Source organism: Melopsittacus undulatus, chromosome 3 (genome assembly GCF_012275295.1).
Source record: "Melopsittacus undulatus isolate bMelUnd1 chromosome 3, bMelUnd1.mat.Z, whole genome shotgun sequence".
NCBI lineage: Eukaryota > Metazoa > Chordata > Aves > Psittaciformes > Psittaculidae > Melopsittacus > Melopsittacus undulatus.
Window position 1 is genome coordinate 17892957 of NC_047529.1, and position 16740 is coordinate 17909696.

General features: G+C 40.8%; 2 protein-coding genes across 3 annotated transcripts in view; one reads left to right on the forward strand and one right to left on the reverse strand.

The window, feature by feature from the left end:
* CENPQ (centromere protein Q) lies at positions 1-15953 on the reverse strand. Of its 2 annotated transcripts, none has more exons than XM_034060596.1 (10): positions 15652-15953; positions 8910-9117; positions 5571-5685; positions 4800-4854; positions 3820-3934; positions 3523-3591; positions 2207-2336; positions 1815-1934; positions 1574-1651; positions 1-1150 (listed from the first exon to the last, which is right to left on the reverse strand). In XM_034060596.1, exons 1-10 carry the CDS (start codon positions 15749-15751, stop codon positions 1022-1024), a joined length of 1119 nt encoding a protein of 372 aa, XP_033916487.1. In that variant the 5' UTR covers positions 15752-15953; the 3' UTR covers positions 1-1021. The 2 variants fall into 2 exon arrangements, with proteins under 2 accessions (XP_033916487.1, XP_030902455.2); XM_031046595.2 differs by having other exon boundaries at positions 4800-4857; positions 15670-15952.
* MMUT (methylmalonyl-CoA mutase) overlaps positions 15827-16740 on the forward strand; it is a 19096-nt gene continuing 18182 nt past the window's right edge. Inside the window, exon 1 of the mRNA XM_005146416.4 lies at positions 15827-15884. The gene's annotated coding sequence lies outside the window, so the exon portion shown is untranslated. The remainder of the gene's footprint in view (positions 15885-16740) is intronic.

Below are 16740 nucleotides of genomic sequence, written 5' to 3' on the forward strand. Positions count from 1 at the left end.
TTTGAGGGGTAAGTAGACATAAAGAGCACTGCCATCTTCCAGTAGATAATTTGACTGGAGAAGGCACTTAATCTTCTAAGGGAGAAGCTTCATCATGAAAAAAATAGGGGAGAGATTAAAGTGCACAGGAAAAGAGACTTTCAACTTTTATTTTCTTCCTCTGAAGCAAAGATGACCTGACAGTTAATAAAATATAAGGTAAGTACACAACTCTAAGATTGGAGCTTTGCTCTATAATGTTCTTATGTGCATTCTCAGCCATCCGCATTAAAACATATATATACACATATAAAGAAAAAAAAACCCACCAAAAAAAAACCATAAAAAACCCCGAACAACAAAACCCAATTAAAAAAATACCACTAACCTGGTTTAAGTGATGAATATGAAATTGTAAAAAATCCTGTATATGTGATACTCAATTATTCAATTCCCTACCATAGAGGTTTTTTTAGTTAAAAGTGGTAAGAAAGCTGAACTGGAGATTTGCAACTGAGCATCAGCTAATCATATTTTAAATCCGGGTTTCAAATTTAAAGCGGATTTAACTCCAAAACAAACATTAGTATGGTAATAGATACTACCTGCACTGATCTATAAATATTATAATAAGTGTTCAAATATAATGGAGTATGTTACTCGTCCTACAAAAATACCCAAACCAAGAATTCATATCCCTCCCTTTCCCTAAAAGAGTACATAGTATCATTAGAAGTCATTCCAGGTACAAAAAAAGAAACCCAGCCCCAAAACCTTGTTCAATCACTTAAGTCACTACAGTCGCAGAATGCCTCTACATATTTGTATATCAATATTCACAGAAACAGAAATTCAGCAGTTACAGCTGTAAAGCCACTAGGACAAAAATACCGTTTCCATGATCAGCATCCTGCTGCTCTACAGTAACACAGAGAGCTGGCCCAGATTATCTTCCTCAAAGGAGGCTCAATATAGAAACCAGATAATTCTATTTTTCTTTCCATTTGATATATATATATATATGTATGTACATTTTGGTCTTTCAGAGGAAGTCCACCTTCTCGTAGGTCTTTTCAATAAGGGTTAACAAGTCCTTCAAGTCAGCTGATTGCTGAATAGTATTCATATCCTTTAAAAGACCTTCCTGATTTTTCATCTTCAAAATTTCTTCCTAAAAGAAAGCCAAAATAAATGACAACAAAAAACAGCAATCATAAAGTCCAAAAGAAATTTCACTTTTATGCAGCCTACCTGTACCTGAATATAGCTAAAATAAAAACGATCCAAAGACATAGAATGAGACAGTCTTCCTTCCATCAGTTACAGAGAGATATTTCATAAATCATTACAGGTTCCCTAAGACCACAGGTTTCCTAGGAAAAAACATGTGATCCTTTAAATGGCAGGGGGTTTAGGGTTTTGTTCTGTTTTTTTAAACTTAATCATATACATCTAAATTAAAAAAGAAAGAAGAAAAAGAAAACCTGTATTTCAGAATTTTCAGAATTGCCCCCTGGCAGAGGCTAAGTGATAAAAGTATACTGTTGCCTTCCTTCCTAGCCAAGGTGTCTCTGAAAATATATTCCATGCTCACCTGCAAAGTGGGTGCCTGTAAACTGCGCTTGGGGAGTTCTGGAAGGTGGAGTGCTCCACTGACATTTTCCTGGAATACCTAAAAAGTGAAAAAGAATTAAAAAACAAAATTAAACCAAAACCAAACTTCAGGCACATAAGTAGAAAAATAAACTGGCTATCATTATCCAATTTCTGAAAATTAAAACTTTCAACAGCATTATCCTAGTTTCAGCTTAAGCCGCAGCATCTATTGTGAATACCTTCTTGGCCTTTTTTTCATCTTCCTCTAACTGGTTCTTGAGCACCTGGATTTTGTTCTGCAGTTGCAGTATATTTTCTTCCCTGCGGCCTGCTGATTGCTTAGCTTCATTTATTTCTTCCTAAGACAAAACAGACATAAAACCAGAATAAAATTTACCTTGGAGATGGTAAGTCTTTTGTGTATGAGACACTGATAATCAGCATCAGCCAAATCACTGAAAAATCACCCAGAAAGAAACACTTTGTAGTGAAAGTGAGTGATAATGATGAACAGCAGACGACAATTCACAACAGCACAGGCACAGATAGCAGTCCAACTACTAAAAAGCTACAACACAATGATCAACAGCAGACAGGCAAGGTATTTTTTTCCCTTCCTTGCTTTTCATACCTGCAATCGTACCAAACTCTCTTCATTTGCCTTTAGCGTTTCTTTCTCCACCATCTGAAGGTTTGAGAGATTCTTCAGGTTGCCCAGCTTCTGTGGAGGCACCTTTATAGTCCTGAAACATCTCAGCACTCTTTATTATAGAGAAAGAAGAACATAGTTTGTTTGGAATTCTTTGCAAAGCAAGAAGAAAATTACTAATGACTTCTCTGAGAAAAACTAAATTCAGTTTAGCCCAATTACTGCCAGTGAAGTGAAAGTATCCAAACAGGAAAAAAAAATCTGTCTTAAATTGTTTTCCAAAATCATGTAGAATAGATGTCTAAGGGAGAAACTACGAACAAGAAATCTGACCACTCTAACCTTTGCTATTACACTGACATTGTGTGGTTTCTATCCCAACAGCCTGTACACTCCCTGACTGCAAACTGACATTAACTAATATTTTGCTAGTTCTAACCTTTCTGCTTGCAAAGTAAAACTAAGTTTTAAAGCAGCATTTTTAACTGCTTCCAAAAAAGATCATTTTAGTAGAACCTGTAAGTGCTTTTGTGAAACATTATATAGTTTTACACCAGAGGAAGAGTTTCAGCTTGGTCTCAAAGGTCCTTCCAATTTCGAGGAAGACTTGCAGTCTGCTAGGTACACCAAACAGCCATGTCAGACACGACTGCAGAAGTTTGGCAACTCAGAAATTAAATATTACAAATTAAACATTTAAACAAAACAATTTATGAAAAACTAGCTCCTCATGTTTGAATCTTGAAGCACTGTAAGAATAAAGAAAGCAACATATAGAATTAGGCCCTATGCTGATAAGAGCCTAGAATACATACACACAGACAAAAATTCTCAGAGTGTAAAAGACATAAAAAGGCTACAAGTTATGCTCCAACACAAAATTTCAATTTGCTTTGAAGTAACTTCGACAGCCAGAAAATTAATTAGCATTTAAGAAAGTTTAGCTATAACTACTCCAGCCACTTTCATGAAATGATAACAAAAAGCTGCCTGCAAAGTTAAACCCTGTATAAAGAGTACAAAGCTGATTCAAGGAGCATTTAAGAATACCTCCTCGGTTCTGTTACTCATATAGAAGTTGTTAAAGTGGGTCTTTCATCTACATTTGCTTGTCCACTTCAATCAACATACTGTTGAGATATTTCCCCAATTGATTTTGCACCAAGTCCCCCTTCCAAGATTTCCTAAATGGAAATTTCTTAAATGCTCCCAGAAGCAATTTTGTAAACATGGTACAAAACAACTGGATAAACTAAATCCCTTCTCTCTCTCTTCTCTTTTTAATTATAATTTCTTACCTTTCTTTCAGTAAATTGAGGCGGTCCTGAACAACACTTTTTCTCTCCCTTTGTTGGCACAAAATAGATCTGGAAAGAAAATAAATGCATAATTTTCATTGCAAAGCCTGGAAGTACAGGGAGTACATCAGATTAGCTGAATGTAGAACTTCTCTAGCTAACAGTTTCTAAATTCAGATATAAAGTGTTATACCAGACAAAATATACATAGCCAGCCACAAAAACGCAAAGCTTTTCCCGTTCAACCAACATTATGATTTTTACTTTATTCCAACCACCAGGACATCTGGCACTTACAGTATTATTGAATCCATTACAGTTTCCAGAAACTGCCTACTGCTCTCTGAGAGAGTCTTCCAAGATGCTATTTTAGCACTGGTTAGCTTCACTTTTTTCGAAAAACCTTTTTCTCCTGTTAACACAAAGGCAAAAAATGAAAAAATATGATTTGTCAAACCTAGATAGACAACTCTGTGACTCCATTTAGATCATAGTCAAAGGTGTAACAGTTTTTTCCATGTCACAAATCTATCAGATCAGATCTATCCACATTAGGTGGTATTTCTTATTTTCAAGTTACAAGCTGTTTAAAAAGCACAAACTAGAAAAGTATCTTTATTACAGTAGTTTCATTCTAAACAGGTATCTCCCAAAGTCATTGGCAATACAAGCAAGAAAACCCAGAGTGAATTAAAACAGAGTGGGAATATACATAGGAGATAAACTCAGTGCAGCAGGGGCCTCATCACATTTGTACATCCAGCACAGCACACCAGTGAAGAGGGTTAACAGAGAAGACAATGACCTCTGAAGAGTTGTTCTGGGTGCATGTTGTGGAATTTCACAAGAGAAGAACACTACTTGCTAACAAAAGTATATGATTAATTCACGCATATACAACACATATATAGTATAAGGCACTGGAATGGGCTGCCCAACAAAGTTGTGAATGCTCCATCCCCGGCAATGTTCAAAGCCAGGTTGGACAGAGCCTTGGGTGACATGGTTTAATGTGAGGTGTTCTCACCTATAGCGGGGTGGTTGGAACTAGATGATCTTAAGGTACTTTCCAACCCTAACTATTCTATGATTCTGTGAATACACACCAGCTAAGACTGCACTGCAAATACTATTACCATTCAGAAAGAAAAGTTTGAAGCTTATTTCAGTGACACTTCCTGTGTCTAGGATTTCAACACAGTAACTTTGTTTTTTTAAAAACACTGAATTTGCATTAAACAAACATAAGGAAACATAAAGAAATAATACAATCCTACCTACAGGGGAACAGTCACTGTCTTCCTTAGCTTTTCTTTTGACTGTCTGGGTGACCTGCTGAAGAAAAGCACAGCAAATGTGGTAATTTCAAAACATCATCTACTACTAGCAATCCTCTGTAAAGAGGCTGTGAAAGCATGTCAATGCTTGAGAGAGGTCTATTGATGCTCACCACAAAAAAAGGCTTTTTGAACTGCAAAAACAGTAATTCATCTCAAGCAGGCTGAGGAAAGCAAGTCACTCATCCTCATTCCTCCCATTCAAAGAATGAGGTCATAACATAAGAAATGCACAAGGTATTTGGCTATCTAGCCACATCTTGAGTTCATGTCATTCGTAAGTTCAGGGGTTAAGCAAGCTCACTCCAACAAAAAGCTGCCTATGCCAATCCTGAGACATGCAGGGAATATATTCCAGAACTGAACAAATAGAGCTAAATGATATCAGAGTTTATCACTCTGTTCAAACAGATGCTATGCAGCTCTTCAGAACTGCACAGCCACCCTGCCCTTTTATTAACGACTGGGCAATGCTTCCCTCTACTTGTCACAGGTATAGTAGCACACAACTAGAAATTCTAGAAAACAGGAAGCAGCTGAGGCACTGGATGTCAAAAGACTTGTTCACACTGGACATTTCCTCAAGAGGACTGTGTTTAGTTAATGAAATATTCTCTAAAAATTCCAGTTCAAAAATAGGCAAAAATGCCTCTTCCCTCCCTACTCCACAACTTTGGTTACTTTTCTAATTTGATACAAAATAACCATTACCTTTCCTTTACCACCTGGTTTTCTTCCTTCTGTATCTGTTCCCTTTTTCTTGATGGAATGCCCTGGTTTAACTGGTTTCTTTGCTGATCTCCCACCAGCGGTTTTCCCCATTTTACTGCAAGATACATGACGTTTCATTATCGGTAAACCAAATGAAGCAGGAGGAAACAAAACCCAAGTTAAAACCCAGCAATTACAGTCCATATAGTACAATCACACATTAACAAGCAAAATGAGATGGAAACACCCAGTGATAAATGAGTCCAAACATTTGCATGTTTGCTAATGCTAAGCCTTTTAAATCTTGCATACTTATTGAAGCACAGGACCACTAAAAAAGCATCTCCATTTGCCTTTTAGACGAGTCTTTGTCTTTCACACCTCTTTCTAAACCAAACAGTTTAATTTGTTCCTAAAGGTCTCCAGCAACAGAATTTCTTTATCTCTGTAATGCAGTTCAGTACAGTCATCTCATTACCAGAACTTTTTGCCCTAGCACTTAACTATAATGTTTCTTGCTGCAGTTTCTTTTCTTACTCACTATAGAGACGGACAAAAAAAAGAGCCACACAGGAGAGAATAACTGTTAGACCCCATTAGCTTTTTCTTTTCTAAGTACAACAACTCAAATGTAGCCCGTTTTTCTTGCATTCCCTCAGGCCACTTCTCCCTTCAGGCAGAGGACTGCAACTCCACAGACGACAGCCACAATGAACACCGGGTAAATCACAGAGTCACAGAATGGTTTTGGTTGGAAGGAACCTTAAAGCACATCCAGTTCCAATCCCTTGCCACAGGCAGGGACATCTTTCATTAGACCAGGTTGCTCACTGGCCTTGAACGTTGCCAGGGCTGGAGCAGCCACAGCTTCCTTAGGCAACCTGAGCCAGTGTCTCACTACTCTCACAGGTGTTATAAATTGAGACCACAACGGATCATAATCCAATTAAAATTTTATTAATTATAGCAAGTAGAATATGAGCAAAAACAGCGCTGGACGACAGGGGAGTCTGCACTCCTCCAACTGCCGTACTGAGCAGTTCAAACAGCCCCTTTTTATACATCTTTACTTCCTGTTTCTGTCGGTTCCTGGGCCTCTGGCGGTTATCTTATCTTGCACAAGCAGTGTCTGGTGGCTGTTTGCATAAGCGATTTCCTATCTTTTGTTGCCTAATCTTTACATTGGGCTTAACATAAATCTTAATAAACAATACCCTAGTCCATAGTTTCTTACAATCCCCCCTTTTCTTTTTATCCTATTATTGTTTATTTTTATACTACTTTTTATTTAAACATTGATTACATGGTTTCCAACACTCACAAGATGTTTTCTTACAGATACATTCATGATTAATACAATTACAATCCTCTTCTTCATTACAGTTCTCATTTTCATTGGTAGATACCTTTTCATATTTTGTTTCAGCTTCCATGGTTAAAATGAGCAGTTTCGCTATGTCAAATCGTTCTCTAATAAAGCGTAAAATATAGTTTAATATACAAGGCCCAAATACAAGTCCTAAAATCAAAATAATAAGTGGTCCTGCTAAAGTAGATAGCAAAGTGGTCAACCAAGGTGAAACATTAAACCAATTTTCATACCATGATCTGTTTGCTTCACGATCTTTCTTACGTTGGTCTAACCTTTTTCGGAGTTCGGACATAGTGTCTTGGACTACTCCCGTATGGTCAGCAAAAGAGCAACATTCTTCATTGAGAGCTACACATAACCCTCCTTCTTTTAAGAATAATAGATCTAATCCTCTTCTATTTTGCAGTACTACTTCTGATAAAGACTTTACTGAAGTGGCTAAATTTTGGATAGATTGTTCTATTTTTGCTAAATCCTCATCTACAGCCATCTGCAAACTTTGTAATTCCTGACCTTTTACTAGGGAGGCTATGCCTGTACCTGCTCCAACTCCGCCCGCTATCAGCAGTGTAGCTAGGGTTACTACTGTAATTGGCTCTCGTTTTTGTCTATTCAGGTCTCCTTCAAAATGGCGTAACACCTCCTCAGAGGTGTGATAGATCAGACGAGGAACAATAATCACCTGTATGCAAAATTGAGATTGATTAAACACTTTTAGGGATAGACAAGGCGTTACTCCGATGTCTAAACAAACCCATTTAGCCCCTGGTGTCGGGATGGCCCATTTGTCATTTCTATTTTTGTGTCTCTTTATAGTTTCTGTAGTAATTGCTACTGTTTGGTTGCACAATAAATGATAATTTTTGGGCACTGGCCCTATACATTTTCCTTGACCTGCTACTGATTGAATAGTAATTCCTTGTGTATGGTTTCTCTGGTCATCCCATGGGCATTCTTGTGGGTTTGAACCATTGGACCATTGAATTTTCCCTACTTTTCCAATTGCCTCAAAATATGGTGGTCTAAGATTATAACATAACCAGCATTCCTCAGTTAAATTTGGTTTGCTTTCATTAAGGGCACGATAAGAGGCTTGCATTAGATTCCATAAGGGGTCTTTAGATTCTGATAACTCTAGATTCCTAGATAAGGAGAATTCAGTCACAGTGTTATTAATTGTTTCCGAAAGGGAATCTAGAGAGGTGGGGGTAACACTTGCGGGGATAACCTTCTCCACGGGACAACCTTCTTTTCGGGAAAAGTGGGTGGATTTAGGACTGGGTTTGGTCCGATTGGTAAAAGATCATGAGGAAGCTTTTCTTTCTTTATTAGAATAAGGCCTCCTTGGTCTCTTCCAGGTTCTCTGAATCTAACTCCCCACATTTTTCCTACTAGCCAGCCATCCTCTGTTGGATTTAATATTTGTATTAGTAAATGATTACAGCTTCCTGTTCCTGAAGGGGTTCCTCCTCCTAATGCATACCCCGTCGCTGAAGAGGTCCATGGTCCGAATATCTCACCATCACGAGTGTATATCGGAGGTTTACAATTTGAAGGTCCCCATTTAACCTTTAAATATTTGTCTGTTTTGACTTCCCATTCTAGGGCTATTGTTTCACAACCCCAATATGAACAATAGTAATGTCCGGGACTATTACAATAACTTTTTCCTGGATTAGAGGCAGGACAAAAGTAAGTTGAACTTTTGTTACATATCCATTGATCCTTTGGTCGAGAGGCAGGAGTCCACCTCCATTGTCCTACCAATTGACAAGGGGTTGCTTTAAAAGTTGGGCCACCTACTCCTTTGAATTCGCCTATAACTTTGCTTGTCTCCATCTGAATTAGTTTCCAATTCATAGGTTCATGAGGGTTTCCATTTGCCTGTGTTATTATTAATAACAAAATTAACGATATACCAGGAGAAAGGATGTCTGTCCATTTTACTAATTTGAACATATTTTTACCAGTCCTGGGGAAGTTCAGCCATTGTTGCTTTTGCGTCCCATTGTTTCGATTCCTTTCCCCACAGTTTGTTCCTCCTCTGCCTCGCCCATCGGCTCGGTTGCTTCGAGTCACGGGGTGTACCATCTTCTCGGCAGCAAGGGAATTCTTCAGGAGAACAGCTGTTTCGGGCTTGCCTATTTATATAGGCTTCCCACTTTGCAGTCTTAACTAATGGGGCAGAGCAAGACACGGTTAGTACTTCCCTTCTGCACTTTATAGCCAAGATCTCAGCCACAAAGGGGACTGGTTCGTTGGAATGATAACAATAATATTGAGTGTTTATCCCTTTAGCAAAAATTTCCCACCACTCATAGGATTCTCAAATAATTTCTTGCCTAAATTCCAATTGTTTTAATGTCCACTTAGTAAAAGTCCTTTGTATTTTCCAACACCATGTACAAACTCCTGTTGGAGGGTATCCAAATTTACAGTGTGTCCACCATTTTTCCTGGCATACTTTACATCTAAAACAAGCAAATGGATAACAATTGCAGTTCAAATAGTTACACCTAATTCGTATATCTAACGTATATATCCTGTTTTCATCAACATATCGTCTATATTCAATATTATATGTTTGCATGAACTTAGCAATTTCCTTTAGCACACTTTGTATGCTTCCATATATAATAGGAAAAGAAAGAATTACAGCTAATATAAACAGCAATAGACACTTTATACCAACAGGTAATGCAGCAAAAAAATCATATATCTATCATTGCGTTATCTCTTCAGAGTTATCTTGGTATCCCCCGGAGTACTGACTATTTTCCACTGGGGTTTTGTCACTGGGCCTTTAATGCGACTGGCATGAGTCCATCCACGCTCAGCAGTTCGGACAGCTGTCTCTGTTGTAAGTAAAACGAGATAAGGTCCCTCCCAATTAGGTTTTAGAGTTTCTTCCTTCCACACTTTAATTAATATCCAATCCCCAGGTTTAACATTGTGAATTTTTAAATCCAACGGGGGTCGTTGCACAACCAGTCCTTGTTCCCAACGCTTGTTACGATGTTCTGCTAATTGTGAAATATATTCATTAATCACACGGTCTCGAATTAAAACATGTGTTTGTGGATTTTCAATTCTATAAGACATTCCATATACCATTTCAAACGCTGATATTCCTACGTCTGCTCGGGGTCTGGTTCTGAGAATTAATAGTGCCATGGGTAGGCACTTAATCCATGATAATTTAGTTTCTATCATTAATTTAGTCAAAATAGTTTTAATTTCCCCATTCATTCTTTCAACTTTTCCTGAACTTTGTGGATGCCATGGCGTATGGTATTCCCACTTAATACCCAAGTTTTCTGTTAGATCCCTAACAATTTTTGACACAAAATGTGTTCCTCTGTCTGAATCGATTACTTCAGGTACTCCATATCGGGGTATAACGTGTTCAAGTAACACTTTAGTGACTTGGTTAGCAGTTGCCCTGGAGGTAGGAAAAGCCTCAACATAATGTGTTAAATGATCCACCATTACTAATAAATATTTGTAACGTCCCACCCTAGGTAGTTCAGTAAAATCTACTTGTATGTGTGAGAAAGGTCTGTATGCTGGAGAACGTCCTCCCAGAGATTTTTGTCTTATGTTAGTTCGATTAACCTTTTGACAGGTCTCACAGGCTGTCATGACTGTCTTGGCTATATTATATACGCCTATACAGGCAAACTGTTGATTAAAATGGTCAACTAACACCTGAGTTCCCCAGTGTGTTTTATTATGTATTTTTGAAAATATTTCGAGTGCTATACCTTTTGGCAAGACCTCTCTTCCATCTGGCAATATATATTTCCCATCTTGTTCCTTAGCTCCCATTTGTTCTAGTTTTTCCTTTTCTGCAGGCTCAAAACTTAAATTCTTATTAACAGGCACTTGTTGCATAGTCAAAATCATACTATAATTGCCTGCCACTCGTTTTGCTTCTGTATCGGCTGCATTATTTCCTCTAACTTGACAACTCGTACCTCGCTGGCGTCCCTTTATATGTACGACCGCTATTCTATTCGGCATTTTCAATGCCCCCAGAACTCGCCGAATTAATTCTTGGTGTATTAGTTCTTTTCCCTGTGAGTTAACGAATCCCCTTTCCTCCCATATTTTCCCAAAAGTGTGTAGTACTCCAAACGCATAGCGTGAGTCTGTATATATAGTTCCATCCTTTCCCTTCAGTGTCACTAATGCTTTCCACAATGCATACAGCTCACAGGCTTGAGCCGACCAACAGGCACTCAGGGGGCCAGATTCTATTGTCTTAAATTCTCCTTTTTCCATCTTAACAATGGCATATCCTGACAATCGTTTACCTTCCACTATTCATGATGACCCATCTATAAATAATACTTCTCCATATTGTAGTTCTTCTAAATCTGGCCTAATGCGTGTCTGTTGTTCAATTGTTTGAAAACAATTGTGCAATAATTCATTACCTTCTCCTGAATACAAAAATTCAGCAGGATTAACTGCTCCAGTAGTTTTCAAAGATAGTTTAGGGGATTCTATAAGTATTCCCTCATACTTTAATAATCGGCTATCTGTAAGCTATTTTTCTGCTTTTTGTTGTAACACTCCCCTGATGTTATGAGGCGCATATAAGACAACTTCTCCATTAAAGGTAATGCGATTCGTTTCCTCAAGTAATAAGGCAGCAGCAACAATGATTTGTAAACAGCTCGGCCAACCCCTGCTCACAGGGTCCAACAACTTTGATAGGTATGCCACCGGTTTCTTTTGTCCGGCCCATTCCTGAGTTAATACTCCAAATGCTGTCCCTTCATGTATGTTAACAAATAAATGGAATGGTCGCTTTAGATCTGGTAGACTTAAAACTGGTGCTTGGCTTAATTCCCTTTTGAGACGAGCAAACTGCTCTTGATCCTGAGGGGTCCATTTGGGTACTTTGTCTTTTGACAGTTGTTCATATAAGAATTTAACTTTAAAGCTGTAGTTCTCTATCCATTGTCTACAATACCCAAATAGCCCTAATGCCTGCCGAATTTGCCTCTTAGTGACAGGCATGGGTAACTCCAGAATTCCTTTAATGAGTTCTGGATCTAGTATTTTCTGGCCGTTAAACAAATAATGTCCCAAATATTTCACTTTCTCCTTTACAAATTGTAACTTTTCTTGTGATACTCGTAGGCCCTTTTGTGCAAGAAAGTTTAGAAGTCGAATGCTTTCTTTTCTTACATCCTCCTTATTACTCCCTGCTATGAGCAAATAATCTACATACTGTAACAGCACGTTTTCTGTTTGCACCTGGTATTCTTTCAAGAGTTCTTCCAGGGCCTGTCCAAACAGATTAGGGGACTCAGTGAATCCTTGGGGAAGTACGGTCCATCTCAATTGCTGTCTACGGCCGGTCTCTATATCTTCCCATTCAAAGGCAAAATAATGACGGCATTCTTCTGCCAGTGGACAGGCCCAAAAGGCATCTTTTAAGTCTATCACACTATACCAGGAGTTATGAGGTCCTAATTTGCTTAACAATGTATATGGATTTGCTACTACAGGGAACCGAGTAATAGTCTCTTAGATCATGTACTAGTCGATATTTTCCATTTGGTTTCTTTACAGGCAGAATGGGGGTGTTAAATGGTGACATACAAGGTTCTAATATTCCTTGTGCTAACAATCGATCAATTTCTGGTTTTAATCCCCTCCGTCCTTCTAGGGATATGGGATATTGTCTTACCCTCACAGGTATGTGGGGTTCGGAAATTCGGATTTTAATCGGTGGAATTTCCAATCTACTAATTGTGTCCGGAGAGTACCAGACATCGGGGTTAATTTGTTTTTGATCATCCATAGTCAAAGGATAAGCAGACACGGTCAGCTTTTGATTTTTTACTTTAAGTTCTAATTGTAGTTCGATAATTAAATCTCGTCCTAACAAATTAAATTCTGCTTCAGGGACGAGCAAGAGTTCACCCATTCCAAATTTATTTTCTGTTTCAAATACCACATTTTTAATTTTATTTACTTTAAAGGGTTCTCCTTTTGCCCCGATTACTTGTACTTTTTCAGAAGAAACCCTACATCCTTCAGGTATTTGTTTAATAGTTGATTTCTCAGCTCCAGTGTCCACTAAAAAGGTGAATTCTTGTTTATGGGGACCTATTTTTAATTTTATCAAGGGCTCATGATGACTCCGGTCCCCTAAGATATAGAGCCCCTGACTTTCCTATTCCATTTTCAACATTTCCTCGTCTCTGATCCTTTCTCTGCAATTCTTCTTTATATGCCCCTTCTTTCCACAGTAAAAACAATTTCTCTGTTCTTTCTTGACTACTACATTTCCTTGTTTTGTTTCAGCAGATTTGTATTCACCAGTTCGCCCTTTGCGATCCTCTCTGACTGCTGCTACCATCATTCTTACATGTCGCTTGCTGCTTTCTTCTTCCCGCCTTACATAAACTTTCTGAGCTTCCCTCAGTAGCTCATCCAACCCTCTATTCTGCCAGTCTTCTATCTTTTCAATCTTCTTTCTGATATCTTCCCATGATTTTGCCACAAACTGAGTTTTGAGGAGCGCTTGCCCTAAAGGATCGTCCCGGTTTACCCCAGAGTACAGCTGAAGGGCTTTCCTTAATCGTTCCAACCACTCAGTAGGGCTTTCATCTTTCTTTTGCATTTCATTAAATGCTTTATTGATATTCTGGCCACGGGGTACTGCTTCTCTAATTCCCTGAATTACTATAGTTCTCAGGTCCTGCATATGGGTTCTATGCACCGGATCCTGATTATCCCAATTCGGTCTTTGGAGTGGCCATTTAATATCTGCTTGGGGTCCCTGGACATGTTGAGCATCCCACAGTCTCATTCCTGCTCGTCTAATCATATCTCTTTCCTCGGTAGTAAATAATTGACCAAGGATAGATTGCATCTCATCCCAAGTATAAAGGCTTGGTCCCAGAAATTGATCTAATCTCTCTGCCACTCCAAGTGGGTCCTCAATTAAGTTCCCCATCTCGGTTCTTTTAAAATCTCGTAAGTCAGCCGAATTTAAGGGTACAGAAACATATCCAATCACAGGTTGAGGTCCCCCCATGGGTATTTCCCTTAGGGGATACATCTGAGCTGCCCCTCTTTGACTTCTGGTTTTGCATCTAGGAGGAGGGGGAGACTCTTGTTCCAACTCTGGTGGGGGAGTGGGTGCTCTGGGGACCTCTGGAGGGGCTGTGGGAGCAGGAGGAGGAATGTAAGGAGGGGGGTCTGTTAGAAGGGTTTCGTCTAACTCTTCCTTCTTTTTCTTTTGTTTAGTTTCTATTCCATTCAACGGATAGAGCCTGGCTGCTGGTCTTTCTAGCCATATCTCCGCATATTGACTTTCCTCTGGATTAAAGGGTTTTTTGCTATTAACCCAAAGATTTAACTGCTGCCTTACCCAATCTTCTGCCGACCCATAGATTGGCCAAAAGATGGTTCTTGAAATTTTCTTCCCTCCCCATATCTTAGTACAATAGTTTATCATTTTTTGTTTATTTTTCTGTCAAGTTCCAGAAAAGTGTTCCCAATTATCTAGAATATATGCCAAAGGGGTATTTTTAGGTACAGGGGGTACCCTTTCCATGGGAGTCGAAGGCTTGCTCCCCTTCGCCCCCATCTTCTGGAATATCTCCAAACACACACTCGCTTACTTCCCCTTGTTCCTGGCTCAGTCCCTCACGGGAGATGGAAAACACAGTACTTAAGGGTCCACACTCGCTTGGTTCAGTATATCAAACCTCTCATTCGTTATATTCCAGGAAATCCAATCCCGCCCGAACGGCAAACCCGCGAGCAATTTCACCGCAAACAATTCCGCTCTGCTAATTTCACAATATACTTACGTGTCCTGCGTCTTCGTCCGGACTCCCGTGCACAGAATTTTTATGGGATTTTACCGGTTTTTCCTTTGCTCACTATTCTAGAATTTAGGTTTGTCGGTAAGGTTGAGGTAGGCTGTTGGTCGCGGGGCCGCGAAATGTCGCGGGGCGTCTCCCCGGTGGACCAAAGCCCACAGTTCCTTATCCGAGTCACGGCACCAGAAATTGTTATAAATTGAGACCACAACGGATCATAATCCAATTAAAATTTTATTAATTATAGCAAGTAGAATATGAGCAAAAACAGCGCTGGACGACAGGGGAGTCTGTGCTCCGCCAACTGCCGTACTGAGCAGTTCAAACAGCCCCTTTTTATACATCTTTACTTCCTGTTTCTGTCGGTTCCTGGGCCTCTGGCGGTTATCTTATCTTGCACAAGCAGTGTCTGGTGGCTGTTTGCATAAGCGATTTCCTATCTTTTGTTGCCTAATCTTTACATTGGGCTTAACATAAATCTTAATAAACAATACCCTAGTCCAGTTTCTTACACAGGGAAGAGTTTCTTCCCTCTATCTACTCTACATATGTCAGTTTGAAGCCATTCCCCCCTAGTCCTATAAAGAAGCCCTGCCTCTCCCCCGTCCTTCAGTCACTACAGGTTTCGTGGGACAGCGTTAGCAGAATCCACAAGCTCTCACCGCGAACTATAACGGAACGCAATACTGCCCGCCACAGCTAGCGAGCTCCCGAGCGAAAAGCATGCTGGGAGTTGTAGTCTTCACCCGCCCCACATCTGGCCCCGTCCCCAAATTCCTGCCCCCCGTTGCTGCAGGACGACACCGCGGGAGTCTCCGCAAAACCACCCACCAGCTCCTACCGCCCCGACACCCACCACGGCTCCGGCACTCACTCCGCTCCTCACTGCACCCACAGAGTCCGCACTCCACCGCCGAGCCGTCAGCAAACCGTCCTGCCCGCCAAACGGGGCGCATGCGCACTGCTCGTTCCCGTCTCCCGCATGGAGGGTGGTGCACGAGTGGTGCTCTGTGCGCGTGCGCCTTGCCGCCCAACGCGCAAGCGCCGTGCTGGGCGGGTGTCGGGTGGCGGCTGAGGGGCAGTCAGCAGGTAGCGGAGGGTGGCCGTGTCTGGGGTCTGTTGTGATTCTGCAGCTCGTCCTCTGCCTCCGTCCCGCTGGTGGGCAGGGCTGCGACCCTCAGGGGCAGCGCCCGTACGGGACCTCCGGTCCCACTGGCCGCCATGGGGGTGTGTTGGGGGCGGGCTGTAGCGGCAGGGGGCGATGCACACGCACAGACCCTGGGCCTGTCAGGGCGGTTACGGGCCGGCCGGGCGTGGCGCGGTGCTGAGAGGCGGATGAACGGTGCTTTCTATTCTGTGTCCTCCCTCCGGGTGTGGATGCAGTGGTATGGGGGGTGGAGGAGAGTGTTTGTAGAAAGGTGACAGGGAAGCTTAGTGGTTCCTTCGGGGTGCGTGGCCGGGGGAAGCGCGCTGGGACCCGTGCAGCAGTGGAGGCAGAGATTGTCTTCCATTCTTGCTGCAGGATCTCGTCTCTGCGGGGAGCTCAGTACTGCTCTGGTGCATCTTCGTGCTTATCAAATTATGTGTAAAGCACACGTAGCATATCTGTTACTAAACTTGCATGGAGCATGTAGCTGCAGGAGCATGTAGCTGCAGCACCATGACTGTGATAAAGGTGCTTTCCAGTTTTGTGCATACTTTCTCATAAAGGTGTCAGGGAAGCGTGTTCCCAGGGAGTTCTGAAGGATATGAGGTGGAGAGGAGTTGACAGGACCTTGGAGCCAAACTGTAAAGGTTTTGGCTTGTGAAGGAAGTGTAGTGATAGGATACACAGAGCAGAAGCTGAAGAGCTTACAGCATTCCAGAGTTACTTAACTTATCCCCACATCAGTCTCATGCATGGTGGGATGAGCTCTGCAGCTTGCATCATCCCTGTGTTCTTTCG

What these genes read in the sequence shown, in the direction of transcription:
- CENPQ (XM_034060596.1), bottom strand. Translation starts at nt 15,751, where the DNA reads ATGCGCCCCGTTTGGCGGGCAGGACGGTTTGCTGACGGCTCGGCGGTG. An exon ending in GAGTGAGTGCCGGAGCCGTG is followed by an intron (nt 9,118 to 15,651) that starts GTGGGTGTCGGG and finishes CTGCCCCATTAG; the next exon opens with TTAAGACTGCAAAGTGGGAA. An exon ending in CTCAATTTACTGAAAGAAAG is followed by an intron (nt 2,337 to 3,522) that starts GTAAGAAATTAT and finishes TCTATAATAAAG; the next exon opens with AGTGCTGAGATGTTTCAGGA.